The sequence below is a fragment of the Carya illinoinensis genome, chromosome 7, assembly GCF_018687715.1.
Source record: "Carya illinoinensis cultivar Pawnee chromosome 7, C.illinoinensisPawnee_v1, whole genome shotgun sequence".
NCBI classification, from domain to species: domain Eukaryota; kingdom Viridiplantae; phylum Streptophyta; class Magnoliopsida; order Fagales; family Juglandaceae; genus Carya; species Carya illinoinensis.
Window position 1 is genome coordinate 12,577,694 of NC_056758.1, and position 17,620 is coordinate 12,595,313.

At 38.8% G+C, this 17,620-nt stretch overlaps 1 protein-coding gene across 1 annotated transcript; it reads right to left on the minus strand.

The window, feature by feature from the left end:
- Positions 1-8,876: 8,876 nt before the first annotated feature.
- On the minus strand, positions 8,877-9,767 carry LOC122316175 (uncharacterized mitochondrial protein AtMg00810-like). The gene has a single exon (XM_043132709.1). It carries the CDS (start codon positions 9,765-9,767, stop codon positions 8,877-8,879), a length of 891 nt encoding a protein of 296 aa, XP_042988643.1.
- Between the last annotated feature and the right edge of the window lie 7,853 nt (positions 9,768-17,620).

Genomic DNA, 17,620 nt, shown 5'->3' on the forward strand with positions numbered 1-17,620 from the left:
TGGATGAGAGGGGGCGAGTGGCGCATAAGCATGAACTTGCCCAAATACTTTGTAGAGGTCCCACAGTTTTGTAAACCCTTAGGTCGGGCTCTTAGTGGTCTGGGTCTTCTGTTTCCAGGGCCTGCAGCAATGAAGAAGGGATCTGGTAAGGTAGCCCAGGGGTGGCCTTGATAACCTCGGATGCCTAAGTCAGTAATGGCATACTAAGGAGTAAGAGAAAAGAGTGAGTGCAGAGTTTTAGCAAGAAGATTTGATTAGGAAAAAAGTCGATCCTTTTACCTGAAGGTTGAGGGACCTTATATACCTAGCCCTGAGGTCAGATGGCCGTACCCTATGGCCTAGGGGAAAGGGAGCTCCAAACTGTGGCCTGGGGGGAAGGGAAGTCCTCTCGGATCTGCCTCTGCCATACTGTCTCTAATGCGGCTCGATTTTCTTGTGAACCCATTTAATGTAGTGTGATCTCCTGGTGCTACTTTGAGTCTAGTCCTTTTCTCATGGTGTGCTTCCTTCTCCTTCCTCCAGCCTGGCTTCCCGCACTTCTCTTGTAATGTCCCTGACCTGGATAGTTATACCCGATTTACATGGGTCACGGGTTCTTTCCGAGCCATTGGGAAGCTTTTGCGAGTTTGGGCTGGGCCATTTTGGGCTATCTAGAATGTGAGGAACTTGCTTGATGTTGGGCTTGGGCTGGCACCCGTGGGCCTCAGGCCCCTGACGAAAACCCCCCGAACAAAGAGTTTCTAATAATAATAAGTAGCTTGGGAATAGAGGGACCATTTTCTATCCTCTAATTAATTGAGAGAGACGATCAAAAGAACTTTTCTACATCCCTAAATTGGTTTTAATTTTGAGAGTGTAAAAGCCAATATTATCTATATCAAAGGAAATGTTAAGTTACATACTGAAGTCATATCTCATTTCAATCTCAAGCTATATATTGATGTGGCATTCTCCATTAACGAGTGAATTTTTTCTTCGAAGAATAAAAGTTAATCCAAGCATTATGGGATAGTTTCATATCAACATAATGAGATGAAAATAGAATGGACGTATAGTATATAATATTTACTTTACGAAAATATGAAAAAAAAAAAAAATCTCATAACTCTTTTAAAAAATAGGTTTTGATCACTAAATCCTACCAATTAAGTAGGATTCTTAAATAAATTCAATCTGCAGTTTTGGATTATAAGGATATAGGTGTATATATATTTTAAATAGCATATATAGAGAGAGAACTAGCAAAGCTTATCCTCTGGTGAAAATAAGATCACAAACATATGGTCTTCTAAACTTTTGTCAGATTTTAAGTAACAAACTCTCACACTTCTATTTAGGTTTGGTTTTGGAAGTGAGATGAGAATTTTTAATTTTAGATGAAAGTTTAAAATATGATAATTTAATATTATTATTGTTTTGGGATTTAAAAAGTTAAATTGGGATTTTTTTTTTTGTAAGAAGAGTCGGTAGCCAACCACATAGTAGCCCCGTCCTAAGTTTATTAAAAAGCCCTCACATATAGTGGAGGAATACTATGGTTACAAAGCATTCACCAGAGGGTTTACAAAAATATAAAACTATATCTAAAAACCCTAGTGATCAATAAATAAAATACCAACCTAAAGAGATGAAGAAAGAGCTTATATCAGAAAAATGGAGAACAAATAAATACAGCCGAATATAAGGAAGTCCCCACAAATCTGTACGTAATAACCCACGAAGGATTCCCCTATCAAGGTCAAATCCTATCAAATACTTACAATGATTAGAAACTCCCTCTTTAGCAAGATAGTCCGCAACTATGTTTGCTTCTCTAAAAATATGACGGATGAAACAAAGTAAGTCAGCGAGCAATCTTTGGATATCATGCCAAAAGTCCAACAAGTACCATAAGCTGCATTTACCAGCCTCAATCCATCTCACAATAACTTCAGAATCGGACTCCACCAAAATATCTCGAATACCCAACTGTTGTGCCAACTTTAACCCATCAAGTAAAGCTCTCCCCTCAACAACATTATTGGAGACCTGACCATAATGCGTTGCAAATCCCGCCATCACTCGGCCATCATGATCTCTAATAACCCCTCCTCCACCTGCTAAGCCAGGATCTTTGAGTGAACTACTATTAACATTTAGCTTATACTGTCCTCTACTCAGCTTAGTCCAAGCTACAGCTTTCATACTTTTCTTGACAACATGAGCAATTGGACAATTTAACTCCTGTAAAACTTTGATATTGTGCTAATGCAGTCTATCAAGTGCAGTCTATCAAATTTTTGATGTGGAGAAAAAATATCATTTAACATCAACTTAATCCACCTCACCACACCTTTCCAATCAGTTTTCTTTCCTTCCATTCTATCCTCACACCGTGCTCTCCACAAAACCCACGTGATAAAGATCGGCAGGATACCACAACAGCACCCTGCTTGAGACGATTCCGACGCTCGAACATTCATAACCACATTCCATCTTTGGAGCTGAGGTAACTGAACCCCCAAAATACCTGCAAAATACCTCCAAACCATAGCAGCCAACCCACCACTACAAAGAATATGATCAATAGATTCTTGTTGTGGTAAAACACAACAGTGGCAATTTGAAGCTAGAGGAATTCCTAGCTTAACAATGATATCATCCACAGGTAACACTTGTTTTTTAGCACGCCAACAAACAAATGACATTTTTTTAGGAACCAATTTATGCCAAAGCCATTTTTTCCAAACACAAACAGGCCCTTGCACTCTAATTAGATGCCAAGTAGATTTAGTAGAGAAAGTACCATCCAAGTTCGGCTGCCAAATACGCACATTTGTTCCGCCTGATATTTGAACCGACGAGGCAATTGTTTTCTCAAACATCTCTTTTGACACCAGCATACGCAATTTAGGCACATCCCAACCAGAGTTATTTAAGATTTCAGCCACCAATAAATTTTCATCTTCACTAACATCTGCGAAATTTGCAATGGCCCCATCCCCCAGCCAATTATCAAACCAAAAGTTACAAGCACCATTTCTAATCAAGATACAAGAATTCTGTTGCACAATCGGCATCACTGACAGGATGCCTTTCCAAAATCTTGAACCTGTGGAATTAGAAAGAGCCATAGGGTGCTTTCCACCCACATATTTCTTCTAAAAAAATTTTGCCCAAACCGAATTCCCCTCCAGTAATTTCCCAGCAAATTTCATGAATAAAGACATTTGAACATCAGCGAGGTTCCGAATACCCAGACCCCTTCCTTAACCGGCAAACATATATTTTTTCAAGACACCCATTTTATTTTCTTTTTTATCATCAATCGAATTCCAGAGAAAACTAGAGAAAATACTTTTAATGCCTTTGAAAACACCCTTAGGTAAATTCATAACAAAAAGAACATGAATTGGCATGCTAGATAAAACATGTTTGAGAAGTGTAATCTTACCCCCAAAAGAAAGGATGTTACTCTTCCAACCAGCCAATTTTTTTGAATCTTCAACAGCAAAGGGTCAAATAATTTGAAAGTCATCCGTCCCACATGCAACGGAACCCCCAGGTAGTTACACAACCATTTACCCTCCATAAACCCCGTAATCCGCAAAATCTCTAATTTTCTAGCAACCGAAAAATTAGAGGAGAAAAAGATAGAAGACTTGGCCGGGGCTAACCAACTGCCCTAACATAGATTGATACGCTTGCAAAGTCTTTATAATCTGCACTAGAGATCTTTTACCTCCATTGGCAAAATCAAAACATCATCAGCATAAAACAAATGAGAAATCAAAGTACCTCTATTAGCATTAAAATACATGACTTTCTCCTGTTGAAAATCATCATCGATCATCCGAGAGAGTAACTCTTGTGACAAAATGAAAAGATATGGCAAGAGAGGATCCCCTTGTCGAATACCCTGGGAGGGTTTGAAAAAGTCCTTCAAAGAGCCATTAAGCATAACCGAACACATAGGTGAAGATATACAATTAAAAATCAAACCCTTCCAATGATCCGAAAAGCCCAATCTCTTCATCACCTCCATCAAGAACCTCCAATTCACCTTGTCGTGCACCTTTGCCATATCAATTTTAATCATTACGTTGCCACTTCTCACTTTCTTATTCATACTCTGAATCATTTCTTGAGCAATAGAAATATTATCAAAAATGCTTCGACACTTAATAAAGGCTGATTGCTCATCAGAAATTAATTTCTTCATGATAGGTTCCAAACGATTCACCAAAACCTTGGAAAGAATTTTATAAACAATAGAACATAAGTTGATAGGCCGGAATTGCATGAAACCCCTTGGTTCATCCACTTTTGGAATCAACACAATGTTGGTGGCACCAAAGAAAGTGGTTAACGGCTTCCCCTCAAAAAATTCAATCGCCAACATCAATAAGTCTTCTTTGATAATATCCCATGCATGATGGAAAAAATTGGCAGAAAATCCATTAGGACCTGGGCTACTATCTTGCGGGATTGACCAAAGCGCCTCCTTAATCTCCATCAAATCTGGAACTCTGCAAAGAAACTGATTATCAGGCTCAATAATAACAGAAGTTATGAGATTCATACCAATATCCTCAATAGACACCGCTGACGTGGTTAACTGTTGCTGGAAGAAATCAACAGCCCCTTCAAGGACCGCTTCACCGGAATCAAGAGTGCTACCATCTTCAAGAATCATACTCTCTAGAGTTTTAAATTTCTTTTTACATCTAAGAGAAGCATGAAAGAAGGCTATGTTTTCATCACCTTCACTAATCCACCTAATTCTTGATTTTTGGCACCTCATAATCTCCTCTCTATGCAAATATTGGACATTCTTTTGCTTGCATCTCAGAAGTTCAACTTCCATATCCTGGATATAATTTTGCTAAACATTATTCTCCAGCTCCATAAGTTCCTCTTCAATGACTTTAAGGTCTACTTCCACTCTACCGAAGACCTCCCTATTCCACTTCTTCAATACTTGTTTCAATTTTTTTAACTTTCTACTGAATTTTACCATCGGGCAGCCTTAAAAATCTTGGCTCCAACACTCACGCACCACAACTAAGAACTCTTCATGAGAACACCACATTCTTTAAAAATGGAAAGACTTAGGGCCAATCCTCCTGTCAACCAAAAGAGAAGTGACCATTGGACAATGATCAGACGACGTGCGAGGAAGATACTCCAAATGATTATTAGGGAAGCTTGATAAGAAGCCAGTGTTCACCAACACTCTATCAAGTTGAGCCCAGATTCGTCCACCCCCTAGCTTCCCATTACACCAAGAAAACCGATTACCAGAATAAGGGATATCAACAAGACCACAATCTTGAATACAATTATTAAAATCATCACGCCCTCGAGAAGACTGACAAACACCACCAATTTTCTCACCTTTAGACCAAATAATATTAAAATAAAGGGTAAATGAGACCTGTAATATTTGTTGTAATATTTGTTTACTTTGTGTTTCATTTGCTGTAATATTTGTGAGATGAAAAGTAAGCTTAGATCTGTATAACCAGATATCAGTGTGCACAAGCTGTTTTCATGTGCAACTATGTGCACATGCTGTTTTCATTACCTAACTTTTCATTACAAAAGTTAATTTAATGAACCTAAAAATAATCCTTTCGTACATCACAACCAAAACACTTGAGAAGTACCATTATAGTTGATCTATTAAAAAATGATTTACTTCATACAACGTGTTGTTTATATACAATTTATCCACACTAAGCCAAAACTATTACAAATGTGACAACCCAATACAAACACAATAATTTTCGATCTTCCTTCTGAAGAGCTCGCTCTCTCTCTCTCTCTCTCTCTCTCTCTCTCTCTCTCTCTCTCTCTCTCTCTCTCTCGTATTTATCTTCCCTTTTCTGAACTTCCAACTTGTGTGTGAGTACGTCATCCCACATCTTTCAAACTTTATTTTCTCTTGTACGAATGTTCTCTTCTATCAAGTGAAATATATCCATCCAAACAAAAAATTCACATTTTGCTTCTCCTTGCACATAGTACAAACATTTAACCAAAATGATAAAGCACACCATGCAAAACCAAACTCAATATGCTAATTAACATGATAAGTTGCTTTACTGTATTATACTTTGGGCAGGCGAAAAATTTCCTTCCGAGATTTTTCTTAGTGATGTTGCCATCACGAAGTCATCAACTACAGGCGATGATGATTGGGTTGATGCCATTAGTAATTCTAAAAAACCAATCACAAGTTCAGATCACTAAAAAAACCAATCAATAATGCAATGCATGTGTTAATGCAATGGAAATTACTAGTCACTGACTTAGACCATGTGGTGACCATCTATTTTCATTCCAGACACCAGAATATTTTCCAATGAGAAGAAATAGGGTTCTCAAAATTCAAGAACACGATGTTGGTTAAACCAAAAAGAAGAGAAGAAAGAATTTCATTCATCAGAAAAATAAAATAACTAGCTGATACTTTGCTGGTAAAGATGTTGTAGCACCTTCCTGCATCCCCTCCAGCTGGCAAAAAAAAAAAAAAAAAAAAAAAAGCGGATGACCAGGGATTATTCATACAAAATGAAATAGGTCAGATTGCACTAACTCATAATAGATTAAGAGCCAAATAAGGATAAATTTGTATTTATGATATAGGGAAAAAAACTCCCCAATCAAAGTCAGACTTTTCTATTAACATAACGAGCCTATAACCCATGCAATGCGCGGATCGTTATTTATGCTAAATTTTAAAAATCTAAATAGTTGATTATATATATACTCACTACTACAACTATTAAAAAAATGTAAATAAAATATATATAAAATGGAAAATGCCTATATAAAAGAGTTCACTTTACCAATAAATATTTCATGGAAAATACCTATATAAAATGTATATGGAGAATGCCTGATTGCCGATCGGCACCTTTTTTCTACACCGGCTTACGTTGCACCAAACTTGTCGTCAGAGATTTAGACACATTAAAGTTAATTTTTTCTTCAATATCTATTTTATTTAAACAAGATGGAAGTGTCAAACAATCCAATCCAGAACTTATATTGGAAAGGAAATTAAAAAGGCACGCATATTGAAGAGAAAAATATTACTACCCAATGAAAGTATATGCGACATGAACCCTGAATGCCCGTCTTAAGAATGAAGTATATGCGGCTGTAATAGTTATCGAATATGAACAAGAGAAGAGAACTAAACGTTCTCATAAGCATTGATATGGTACCTTAAGGATATCAAAAACCATTTTTGCAGTACATTTCTGTTGAACCTTATCAGGATGGATGCACAACGTACGTACGTTGCCTTTCTATAAATCTTTTTAACTGAGGCAGAAGTAATCATATCTGTCAGTGACATTGGATGCCAACCACATTCAGGCCAAAGCACCTGTTCATCATTCCAAAGACAGAATATGGTTATCTATAGTATTTGGCAACTAAAGTTATGAGCATCAAATTCGACCCAGGATTCAGGAGCAAAATAGACCTGCCCTCATTCTAGCAAAAAACCAACTGATGGTTTCTACAAAAAACTAACTGATGGTTTCTTTTTGGTAACCAACATACACACGAATGAAAATCCAGATGCACAACTTTTATGCCCACGTAGCCATGCACATTCAGTCACCTTCCCCATAATATAGGGTTGTCACACTATCGTCTCATACACATTATCAACCTCCAGCCCCTCCTTGTGATTCCTCCAAACGTGAGCCCCCGTAGTAGTAACCTAATGAAAAATCAAAGTAGCATCTCAACCCAACCAACACTTACGTACACTGACCGACGACTGAAACTCCATGCCCACATATGTCGCTCATGTGTACCCATACGTGCCCATAGCCTTGCATCACTGAAATAGCTTTGGAACACCACCCACGCTCATTTACGTTGCTTTGTGAGCCACCATCAACCCATGACGGCAACCACCGCCACATGTCTCTTTGCTCGTACATAACGCACCACCACGAAACTGCCATGAAGCAAGCAAACCACACCACAACCTCTTCTGCCACCCTGCCATGCACGTAAATCTCGGCCGCTTGCAATTTTGAAAACCAGCCCACGTGATATTGACGTAGCCTCTGTTTTTTTTCCAAAAAAAAAAAAAAAATAGATAATCTCCATGCCACAAAAAGCTACAATGAATGGCACACCAGGAGAGCCCGCAACCAAGAACCCTAGGAGAGAATGCAAGAGAATGTGAGAGAGGGACTCGTGAAGGGTCGCTCAGCAAGATGCGTGGAGGCCATGTGACATAGAATGCCGATGGGCTTCAAATGGCAGATTTCGCGCCTTATAAACCCTAGTCCTCCTTTCTTCTGCTTCCCATCAAAACCCTGTCGTTCTTCAATTCTTTTACCTAGGTTTGACCGTCTCTCTTTGTTCTGTTTGATAAGAACTCGATCTAGTGAGGAAGAAACTTGAAAAACTGAGGAAAAGAAGAGAATACTGAATTGTATTAATGAAAAGAAGTGCATTACAAGTCTGATATGGTGCTCTATTTATAGCAAAATAACAGATTTAACTAACTATATTGTATTGACTATTTTAGCTTTTTCTACTTTGGATTTTAACTCCATATTATCAATATGTGATGCAATACTCCAACACCCCCCCTCAAGATGAACATGAATGTTAATAGTGTTCATCTTGCGAAGAGTATGGTGAAAAGGCAATGATCCAAGTGGCTTTGTGAAAATGTCTGCCAATTGTAGCCGAGAGGGAATATAGAACAGCTTGATGAGCTTTTCCTGCAGCTTCTCTCGAACTAAATGGCAATCAATTTGTATGTGTTTGGTTCTTTCATGTTGGACTGGGTTTGTGGCAATGGACGTAGCAGATTTGCTGTCTGTATATAGGAGGGTTGGTTGAGAGTGGTCAATCTATAAGTCTTGGAGTGCATGGAGTAACCACTGTATTTCACAAGTTGTAGTTGCAAGAGCCCTGTACTCAGCTTCAGCAGAGGATCGACTAATAGTGGCTTGCTTTTTAGACTTCCATGAGATCAAAGAGTTTCCCAAGAACACTACAAAGCCTGTTATGCTTTTCCTAGTATCAATGCAGCTTGCCCAGTCACTGTCTGAGAAGGCTTTCAACTGAAGTTCTGAAGATGAAGAGAAGAGTAAACCCTGTCCAGGTGTGGCCTTTAAGTATCTAAGTACCCTTATTGCTGCTTTGTGATGATTGACTGTCGGTTTAGCTAGAAATTGGCTCAAAACTTGAACAGAATATGCAATATCTGGTTTGGTAATTGTTAAGTATAACAATCTGCCAACCAGTTTTCTATAAGATGATGGATCTTCATATGGTGCTGAATCATCAATAGCCAGCTTGAGATTGGATTCCATAGGAAATGCTGCAGGTTTGGAACCAATGAGGCTAGTATCTTGTAGAATGTCCAGTGTATATTTTCGTTGGCAAAGAGAGATCCCAGTGTGAGATCTTGCTACCTCTAGTCCAAGAAAATATTTTAATGGCCCCAAGTCTTTGATTGTAAACTGTTCATCCAGAAACTTCTTCAATAGTTCAATATCTTGTAAACTATCACTTGCTAACAATACATCATCAACATATACTATCAATGCCATAAATGATGTTGTTGACTTTTTGATGAATAAGGAACAATCAGATTTACCTTGAGAGAAGCCATAGCTGATGAGAGAGTTAGACAGTTTTTCAAACCACTGTCTAGAGGCCTGTTTAAGACCATAAAGACTTTTTAAAAGTTTACAAACTTTGTTGTTCTGATTGGGCAGACCAGGAGGCAAATCCATGTAGACCTCTTCATGTAGTTCACCATGTAAAAACGCATTGTTCACATCTAACTAATGAATATGCCAGTTCTTAATTGCAACAACAGCAAGTAAAAGTCTAATAGAAGTAATCTTAGCAACAGGTGAGAAGGTGTCAAAGAAATCTAGACCTTCTTGTTGAGTGTAACCTTTTGCTACTAATCTTGCCTTATGTCTCTCTATATTTCCATCAGTTTTGTATTTGATTTTAAACACCCATTTACAACCAATGGTCTGTTTATGTTTAGGTAAAGTAACAAGCTCCCATGTTTTGTTTAATTCTAAAGCTTTAAGTTCATTTTGCATAGCTTTTTGCCATTTTGGAAATTGAGCAGCCTGTTTATATATTTTAGGCTCTAATGAAGTTGTGATAGAAGCAAGAAAAGCTTTATGAGATGAGGAAAGTCTATTTGCAGAAAGAAAAGGAGAGATAGAATAGAAATTACCTTGTTTAGAACCATCACATGAAGAAATTGAAGGAGCTGCATTTGAAGAAACTTGACTACAATAATAATCCTGCAGAAAATGAGGTGCTTGTCTAAGTCGAGTGGATTTTCTGAGTTGTGGAGAATTGTTTGAAATATCATTGTTCTGAGGTATAGAAGAATTTTGATGATCATCATTATGGTCATCATTGATATGTGGATGATTTATCTGTGAAGTTGATAATACAGGTGGATTATCAACTGGATTACTATGGAAAGTATCATAACTGTATGAATTTTCTAACGGAGGAAATAGAAATGTGTGATTTTGAGGATCAGATGGTATAGCTGTAAAAGGAAGAATGTTTTCATGAAATATAACATTTCTAGAAATGAAAACTTTCTTAGTATGGAGATCCATTATTTTGTAGCCTTTTATATCAGAGGGATACCCAAGAAATATGCACTTGACAGCTCTAGGATCAAATTTTTGTCTGTGATGTTGAAGTGTTGAAGCAAAGCAAAGACAACCAAATATTTTTAGATGAGTAAGTTTTGGTGTTTTATTAAAAAGCATTTCATAGGGAGTTTTGTTTTTAAGAAGAGGAGTGGGGATCCTATTAATAATATGAGCTGCTGTGAGCACACAGTCACTCCAAAAGGATAATGGAATATTTGCTTGAAACATTAAAGCCCTAGCTGTACTAAGCAAGTGTTGATGTTTTCTTTCTACTAGGCCATTTTGCTGTGGGGTTTCTACACAACTTCTTATGTGTAAAATTCCATTTTCATGATAAAAATCTGTTATTAGGAACTCGGGTCCATTGTCTGATCTTATTATTTTGACAGCAACATCAAACTGTGTTTTAATCATTTTGCAGAAACCTTTAAGTAGGAATGAAACTTCAGATTTTGTTTTGAGCATATAATCCCAAGTACAACGTGTAAAATCATCAACAATTGTTAAAAAATATTTATAACCTGAATAAGAAATGGTTCCAAAAGGACCCCATATGTCACAGTGAATCAAATCAAACATTTTATTAGATTTGCTATGTGATACAGGAAATGAAAGTTTTCTTTACTTTGCTAATGGACAGATATCACATACATTTTGACAATCCATAGAGATAGAAGGATCAAGATGTTTAAGAGAAGAAAGTCTAGAAAGAGATACATGGCCTAATCTGTAATGCCATAAATCCAATGATTTTTGAGATGTAGCAGAAAAATGAGGTGGATTAGCTTTAGAAGTTTCAGAGGCAGAATTGAAGTAATATAAGCCTTATTTCTCAAATGCAATCCCAATCATCTTCTTCAGTGATTGGTCCTGTAAAAGGCAATGAGTACGAAAGAAAGACAAAGAAATATTAGAATCTTTGGTTAGCTTAGAAATAGACAAAAGATTAAAGGTAAAGGATGGTACACATAAGACATTTTGCAAGAAAAGATTGGTAGAAATGCAAATTGTTCCTATGTGTGTTGCTGGTATAGCTTGTCCATTGGGTAAACTGACAGATATATTTATTTGTTTAGGAGGAAAACAATAGAAGGAGGGTGAACAGATCATGTGATCTATTGCACCAGTGTCTAATATCCAAGAACATTTAGATTTTGCAATGGTAGAAACTGAATTGCAAGAAGATTTACCAGAAAATTGAGAGGAGGTAACAAGGTTGCAAGATGATAAACTCTGGGTGTTTGATGGGATTTGAGATAACTGAGATGACTGAGAGGAATTGGCAATAGCTAGCAGCTTATTGAAATCTTCAGAAGTCAAAGAAACCATGTGAGACTCATTACTGTTTTGTTTACAGACATCATTAGTTGTAATTGCAGCATGAGCAGCAGAATGAATTCTCTTTCCTTTCGGTCTAGTCCACCCAAGAGGATATCCATGAAGCTGGAAGCACTTGTCCACTGTGTGTCCATTGTATCCACAATGTGTACAATGAAGAATGGACTTCTTGGATTTTTCTTTGGAAAATCTGTACTGATTTGCTGCAGAAGTCGACTGTTTAACCATCAATGCATGAGTTTCAGTAGAAACTGAGTTGATTAGCTGTCTTTGGCTCTCTTCTTGGAGTAATAAACAAAAGACCTTGGCCATAGGTGGTAATGGTATTGAAAGAAGTAACTGGCTTCTTATGGATGCAAAAGAATCATTTAAACTAACCAGAAATTTCAGAACATAGTCTGATTGTTGCCTTTGTAGTAAAAAAGAGAAGAGATCACATGTACAACTTGACATTTTTCCACAAGTACATGTTGGAAAAGGGCGAAAACTTACATATTCATCCCATAAAGTTTTAAAAGCACTAAATAATCAGTGATAGATGAAGAACCTTGGTTGATGCAACTCAAAGATTTTTCAAGGTGAAAAACCCTTGGTCCATCACTTCTTAAGTATCTAGTCTTCAATTCATTCCAAAGATCCAGAGATGAATTTACATAGCTTCTTGTTTTTCAATTTCATTACATTGGGTTCGTGGTCCGCCAGTCCCATTGGTCTGCACTTCCATAGTTCTTCCAGCCACTACTCTTCGCAAACTTGGTAGAAGGCCTTCAGCCTCCAATTTCGGGATGACCGTCAACTGTGAGTAGTTGAAACATTCAATACTGATTAGAAAGGCTGTGTTTCATGAAGATGTTACAAGGAGATGATGAAGTGCATTGGTTTGGACCATGTGATCAGGGAGTTTCGAACTAATCAACTATTTAGTACGTACCTTTTTTAGGGTCCCATTTCCTATATTGACAACTCACTTTCTCAAGCAACAATCTTCTCCATTTTTGTAACAACATGATTTTAGGAAATTAGCATTTACTTTGTAATTACCATATTCAATTACTTACCTTAGATAGACTTATTCTTGTATCTATTTATTCAAATCATGTCTCAATGTAAAAATGAAGTGAATGAAATACAAAAGTTTGTATTCTTAACATGGTATCAGCCTAAAACCGATCCTCCCTCTCTCGTGTTCATGGCTTTCCCTTCCAACCCCTCTTCATCCCCATATATACCTTCTCCACCCCTCCGACTCTCCTAGCCTTATTCTTGTATCCGGTCTCCTCACCGGTGACAACTTTCCCAAATGGCAAAAAGCCATGACCCGTGCCCTTAATGCCAAAAATAAATTAGCCTTTGTTGATGGCACTCTTTCCCCATCCGAATCCACCTCCAAAGATTACCCACAATGGAACCAAACTAAAGATATGGTTCTTACCTGGCTTCTCAATTCCATCAGCCCCTCCATCGCTAACTCCCTTGAATTTCATACCGACCCACGAGCCGTGTGGCTTGATCTTCAATCACGTTTTTGCCACGGTAACAATGCACGAATTTATCATCTTAAAAGAGAGTTATCTTCCCTACAACAGCACACCCATTCGGTTCATGAGTATTACAACCAAATCAAGCAAATTTGGGATGAACTCAACCACTTACAAAAAACCAATGACCTCAAAGAAATGCAACAACAAGCTGAAGATGAGAGAGTTTACCAATTTTTACTTGGCCTAAGTGACTCCTTTTCCCAACTCAGAACCCAAATCCTAGCCATGGAAACCCTTCCTCCTATCACCAAAATTTTTTCTATTCTTTTTTAGGAGAAATAGCAGCGTCTCCTCCATGTCAGGCCTGCGGCAGCAACGGAAGCCACCCACATCTTCGCCGCTCACTCCAGTGGTCCTCCATGGAAGCCCCTGCACTGCACCGAGTGTGGAAAACACGGTCACACCCGTGACCGATGCTGGTGTCTTGTGGGATACCCAGCCAGACGAGAATCTCAAGGCAAACAGCAGCCATCCCTTATCGGAAAACCCCCTCCCCCTTCGCAGCTGATGGCTCACCAAGCCTCACTTTCCTCTCCGATTCCTAGCCTAACACCGGACCTCTACCACAAGCTTCTTGATCTACTCAAACTGACTCCTCCTGCTGCCAACTTAGTCTGTAACGTTTCCTCCCTTCCTCCCTTTAACAACCATCGTGACTGGGTGGTGGACAGAAGTGCCACTGATCACCTCTGCCATGACTGAAGCCTTTTTTCCTCACTGGTTTCTCACTCTCATGACCGTAAGGTCACTTTACCAAATGGCCACTTAATTCCAATAGAGGGTGTCAGCACATGTGTCTTAGCCGAACACCTCATTTTGCACAATGTCTTATTTGTCCCTCAATTCTGTTTTAATCTCCTTTCTGTCCCTCAGCTCACTCATACTAATTCTTGTATTATTTCTTTTTCTTCTTCCACTGTTTCTTTTCAGGACCCACACTCAATGAGGCTGATTGGAGCGGGTGAACTTTGCAATGGACTTTATGTGTATCGGTCAACCCCCACCACAGCTCTTTCTACTTAGATCACTGCAAATAAGTTTTTATGGCACCAACACCTAGGTCATCCTTCCCGTTTAGTTATTCCTAGTATTTTCAATAATTCTTGTGTTATTTCTGATTGTGATATTTGTGCTCGTTCTAAGCACACTAGACTACCTTTTCCTATTCATGCCATTAAAAGTACTACGCTTTTTAATCAAATTTTTTGTGATATATGGGGTGGCTATCATACTCCTTCCATTTGTGGTGCACATTATTTTCTCACTATTGTTGATGACTTTTCTCGCACCACTTGGATTTATCTCATGCGCTATAAATCCAAAGCATACACTTATCTTATGCACTTCTTTGCTCTTATTCAAAATCAATTCAATACCACCATTAAAAAAATTTGTACTGACAATGGCCAAAAATTTCTTTCTCATAAATTTCAACATTATCTTCACGACCACGACATCATTCATGAGCGTACCTGTGTTGAAACTCCCCAACAAAATGGTGTTGCGGAACGTAAACATCGACACCTCTTGAATGTCGCTTGTATTCTATGTTTTCAAGCTTACTTACCTCTGAAATTTTGGGGTGACTGTGTGCTCACTGCTGCCTATCTCATAAACCACACACCTAGTCGTCATCTTCAAAATAAATCTCATTTTGAACTTCTCTTTAATACCCCACCCAAATATGATCATCTCCGCATTTTTGGCTGTCTTTGTTATGCTCAAACTCTTCATGCTTCACGCGATAAATTTTCTCCTCGCGCCTCTAAATGTCTTTTTCTCAGTTATCCTAGCACTCATCAAGCCTACAAACTTTACAATCTCGAGACTCAGACTATTTTTTATTCTCGTGATGTCACCTTTCACGAGCACCAGTTCCCTTTCCAGGATATCACTTCTTCTTCTTCCACCTCACTACCTCTCATTCCTCTCCCTGTTCCTGAACCTATTTTACCATCTCTTCCTTCTGAACCTTCTCCTTCTGAACCTTCTCCTTCCGCACCCTCTTTTCCAAACCCTTCTTCTCCTTCCCCTTCACTTACTCATCCCCATCGCACCATTACTAGACCCGCCTACCTTTAGGACTATATATGCCCGACCATACACACCGAGTCCACTACATCTTTCTCCGCTGCATCAACCTCGGGTACTGCTCATCCTTTATCTGCTTTTCTCTCTTATTCATGTTTCTCTCCTTCTCATCTTATTTTTTTAAATGTTCTCACTGTTTCTACTGACCCTTCTTGTTATTCCATTGCTATTAGCCATGCCCATTGGCGTGATGCCATGTCTGCTGAACTTCATGCCCTTGAAGCCAATTCCACTTGGACGCTTGAGTCCCTTCCTCCTGGCAAGAAACCCATTGGCTGCAAATGGGTGTTCAAAACTAAACTCAAAGCCGATGGCTCTGACGAAAGATACAAAGCTCGGTTAGTCGCCAAAGGCTATACTCAAGTTGAAGGCCTCGACTATCATGAGACTTTTCCTCCTGTGGCCAAAATGACTACCGTTCAGTGTTTGTTGGCTGTCGCTGCTTCTCGCCAATGGATTATTCATCAACGTGATGTTAATAATGCCTTCTTACATGGGGACCTTGATGAGGAAGTTTACATGACCCCCCCTTCTGGTTATTGTTTGAAAGAGGAGACTCGTGTTTGTCGTCTCCGCAAATCCCTCTATGGCCTCAAACAAGCCTCCCGCAATTGGTTTTTTAAACTAACCACTGTGCTTCTTCATGTAGGTTTTTCTCAATCTCAGGCGGATCATTCTTTATTCACCCGGTTACTTCTACTAGTATCACTCTTGTTCTTGTTTATGTCGATGATATCCTGGTTGCTAGCAATGATCGGTCCCAAATCGAGGTCTTCAAAAGTGTTCTCTCCACACACTTCAAAACTAAAGACCTTGGTCCCCTTAAATATTTTCTTGGTTTAGAAGTTGCTCGCTCACCTCAAGGCATCTTTCTCAACCAACGCAAATATACTCTTGACATCCTCTCTGATAGTGGTCAACTCGGTGCTCGGACTGATTCCTTCCCCATGGAACAGAACTTAAAGCTCACCAACCACGACGGCTCTCTTCTTCCAGATCCTGTGCCTTATCGCCGACTTGTTGGTCGTCTAATATACTTGACTATCACTCGTCCTGACATTGTTTTTGCAGTGAACATTCTCAGTCAATTCATGCACGCTTCTCGTGCCCCCCACATGCAGGCTACCACTCGCGTTCTGCGCTATCTCAAAGGTAGTTCCGGCCAAGGCATATTTTTCGCTTCCTCCAATTCTCTCCATGTTACTGCTTACACTGATTCCGATTGGGCCAGCTGTCCCACCACTCATCGCTCCACCACCGGCTACTTTGTTCAACTTGGCTCCAGTCCCATCTCCTGGAGTACAAAAAAATAGACTACAGTGGCCCGTTCCTTTGATGAAGCCGAATATCGCGCCATGGCCGTTACCACTTGTGAACTTACTTGGTTGAAACAGCTTCTCACTGATCTTGGTATCTCCCACTCAGCGCCTTTCAGTCTCCATTGTGACAACCAATCTGCTCTACATATTGCTCATAATCCTGTGTTTCATGAGCGCACTAAACATATTGAGATTGACTGTCACATTGTTCGTTATAAAATCCGGTTCGGCCTCCTTACCGCCATTCACACATCCTCTCATGAGCAAGTTGCCGACATATTCACCAAAGCATTAGGCCGGGATCTCTTCCATCACTTTCTATCCAAGTTGGCTATTACGGATTTCCATACGCCAACTTGAGGGGGTGTATTGACAGCTCACTTCCCAAATCAAGCAACAATCTTCTCCATTTTTGTAACAACATGATTTTAGGAAATTAGCATTTACTTTGTAATTACCATATTCAATTAGTTACCTTAGATAGACTTATTCTTGTATCTATTTATTCAAATCATGTCTCAATGTAAAAATCAAGTGAATGTAATACAAAAGTTTGTATTCTTAACATCCTATGAGACAAAAATCAAAACCATTTTACCAAAAATAGAAAACTCAAAGATTCGTATACAAAAAATGCCATCCAAAAAAGCTATTTCTTAAA

Coding starts and splice junctions, on each gene's coding strand:
- LOC122316175 (XM_043132709.1), bottom strand. CDS start 9,767: ATGGATTTGCCTCCTGGTCTGCCCAATCAGAACAACAAAGTTTGTAAA.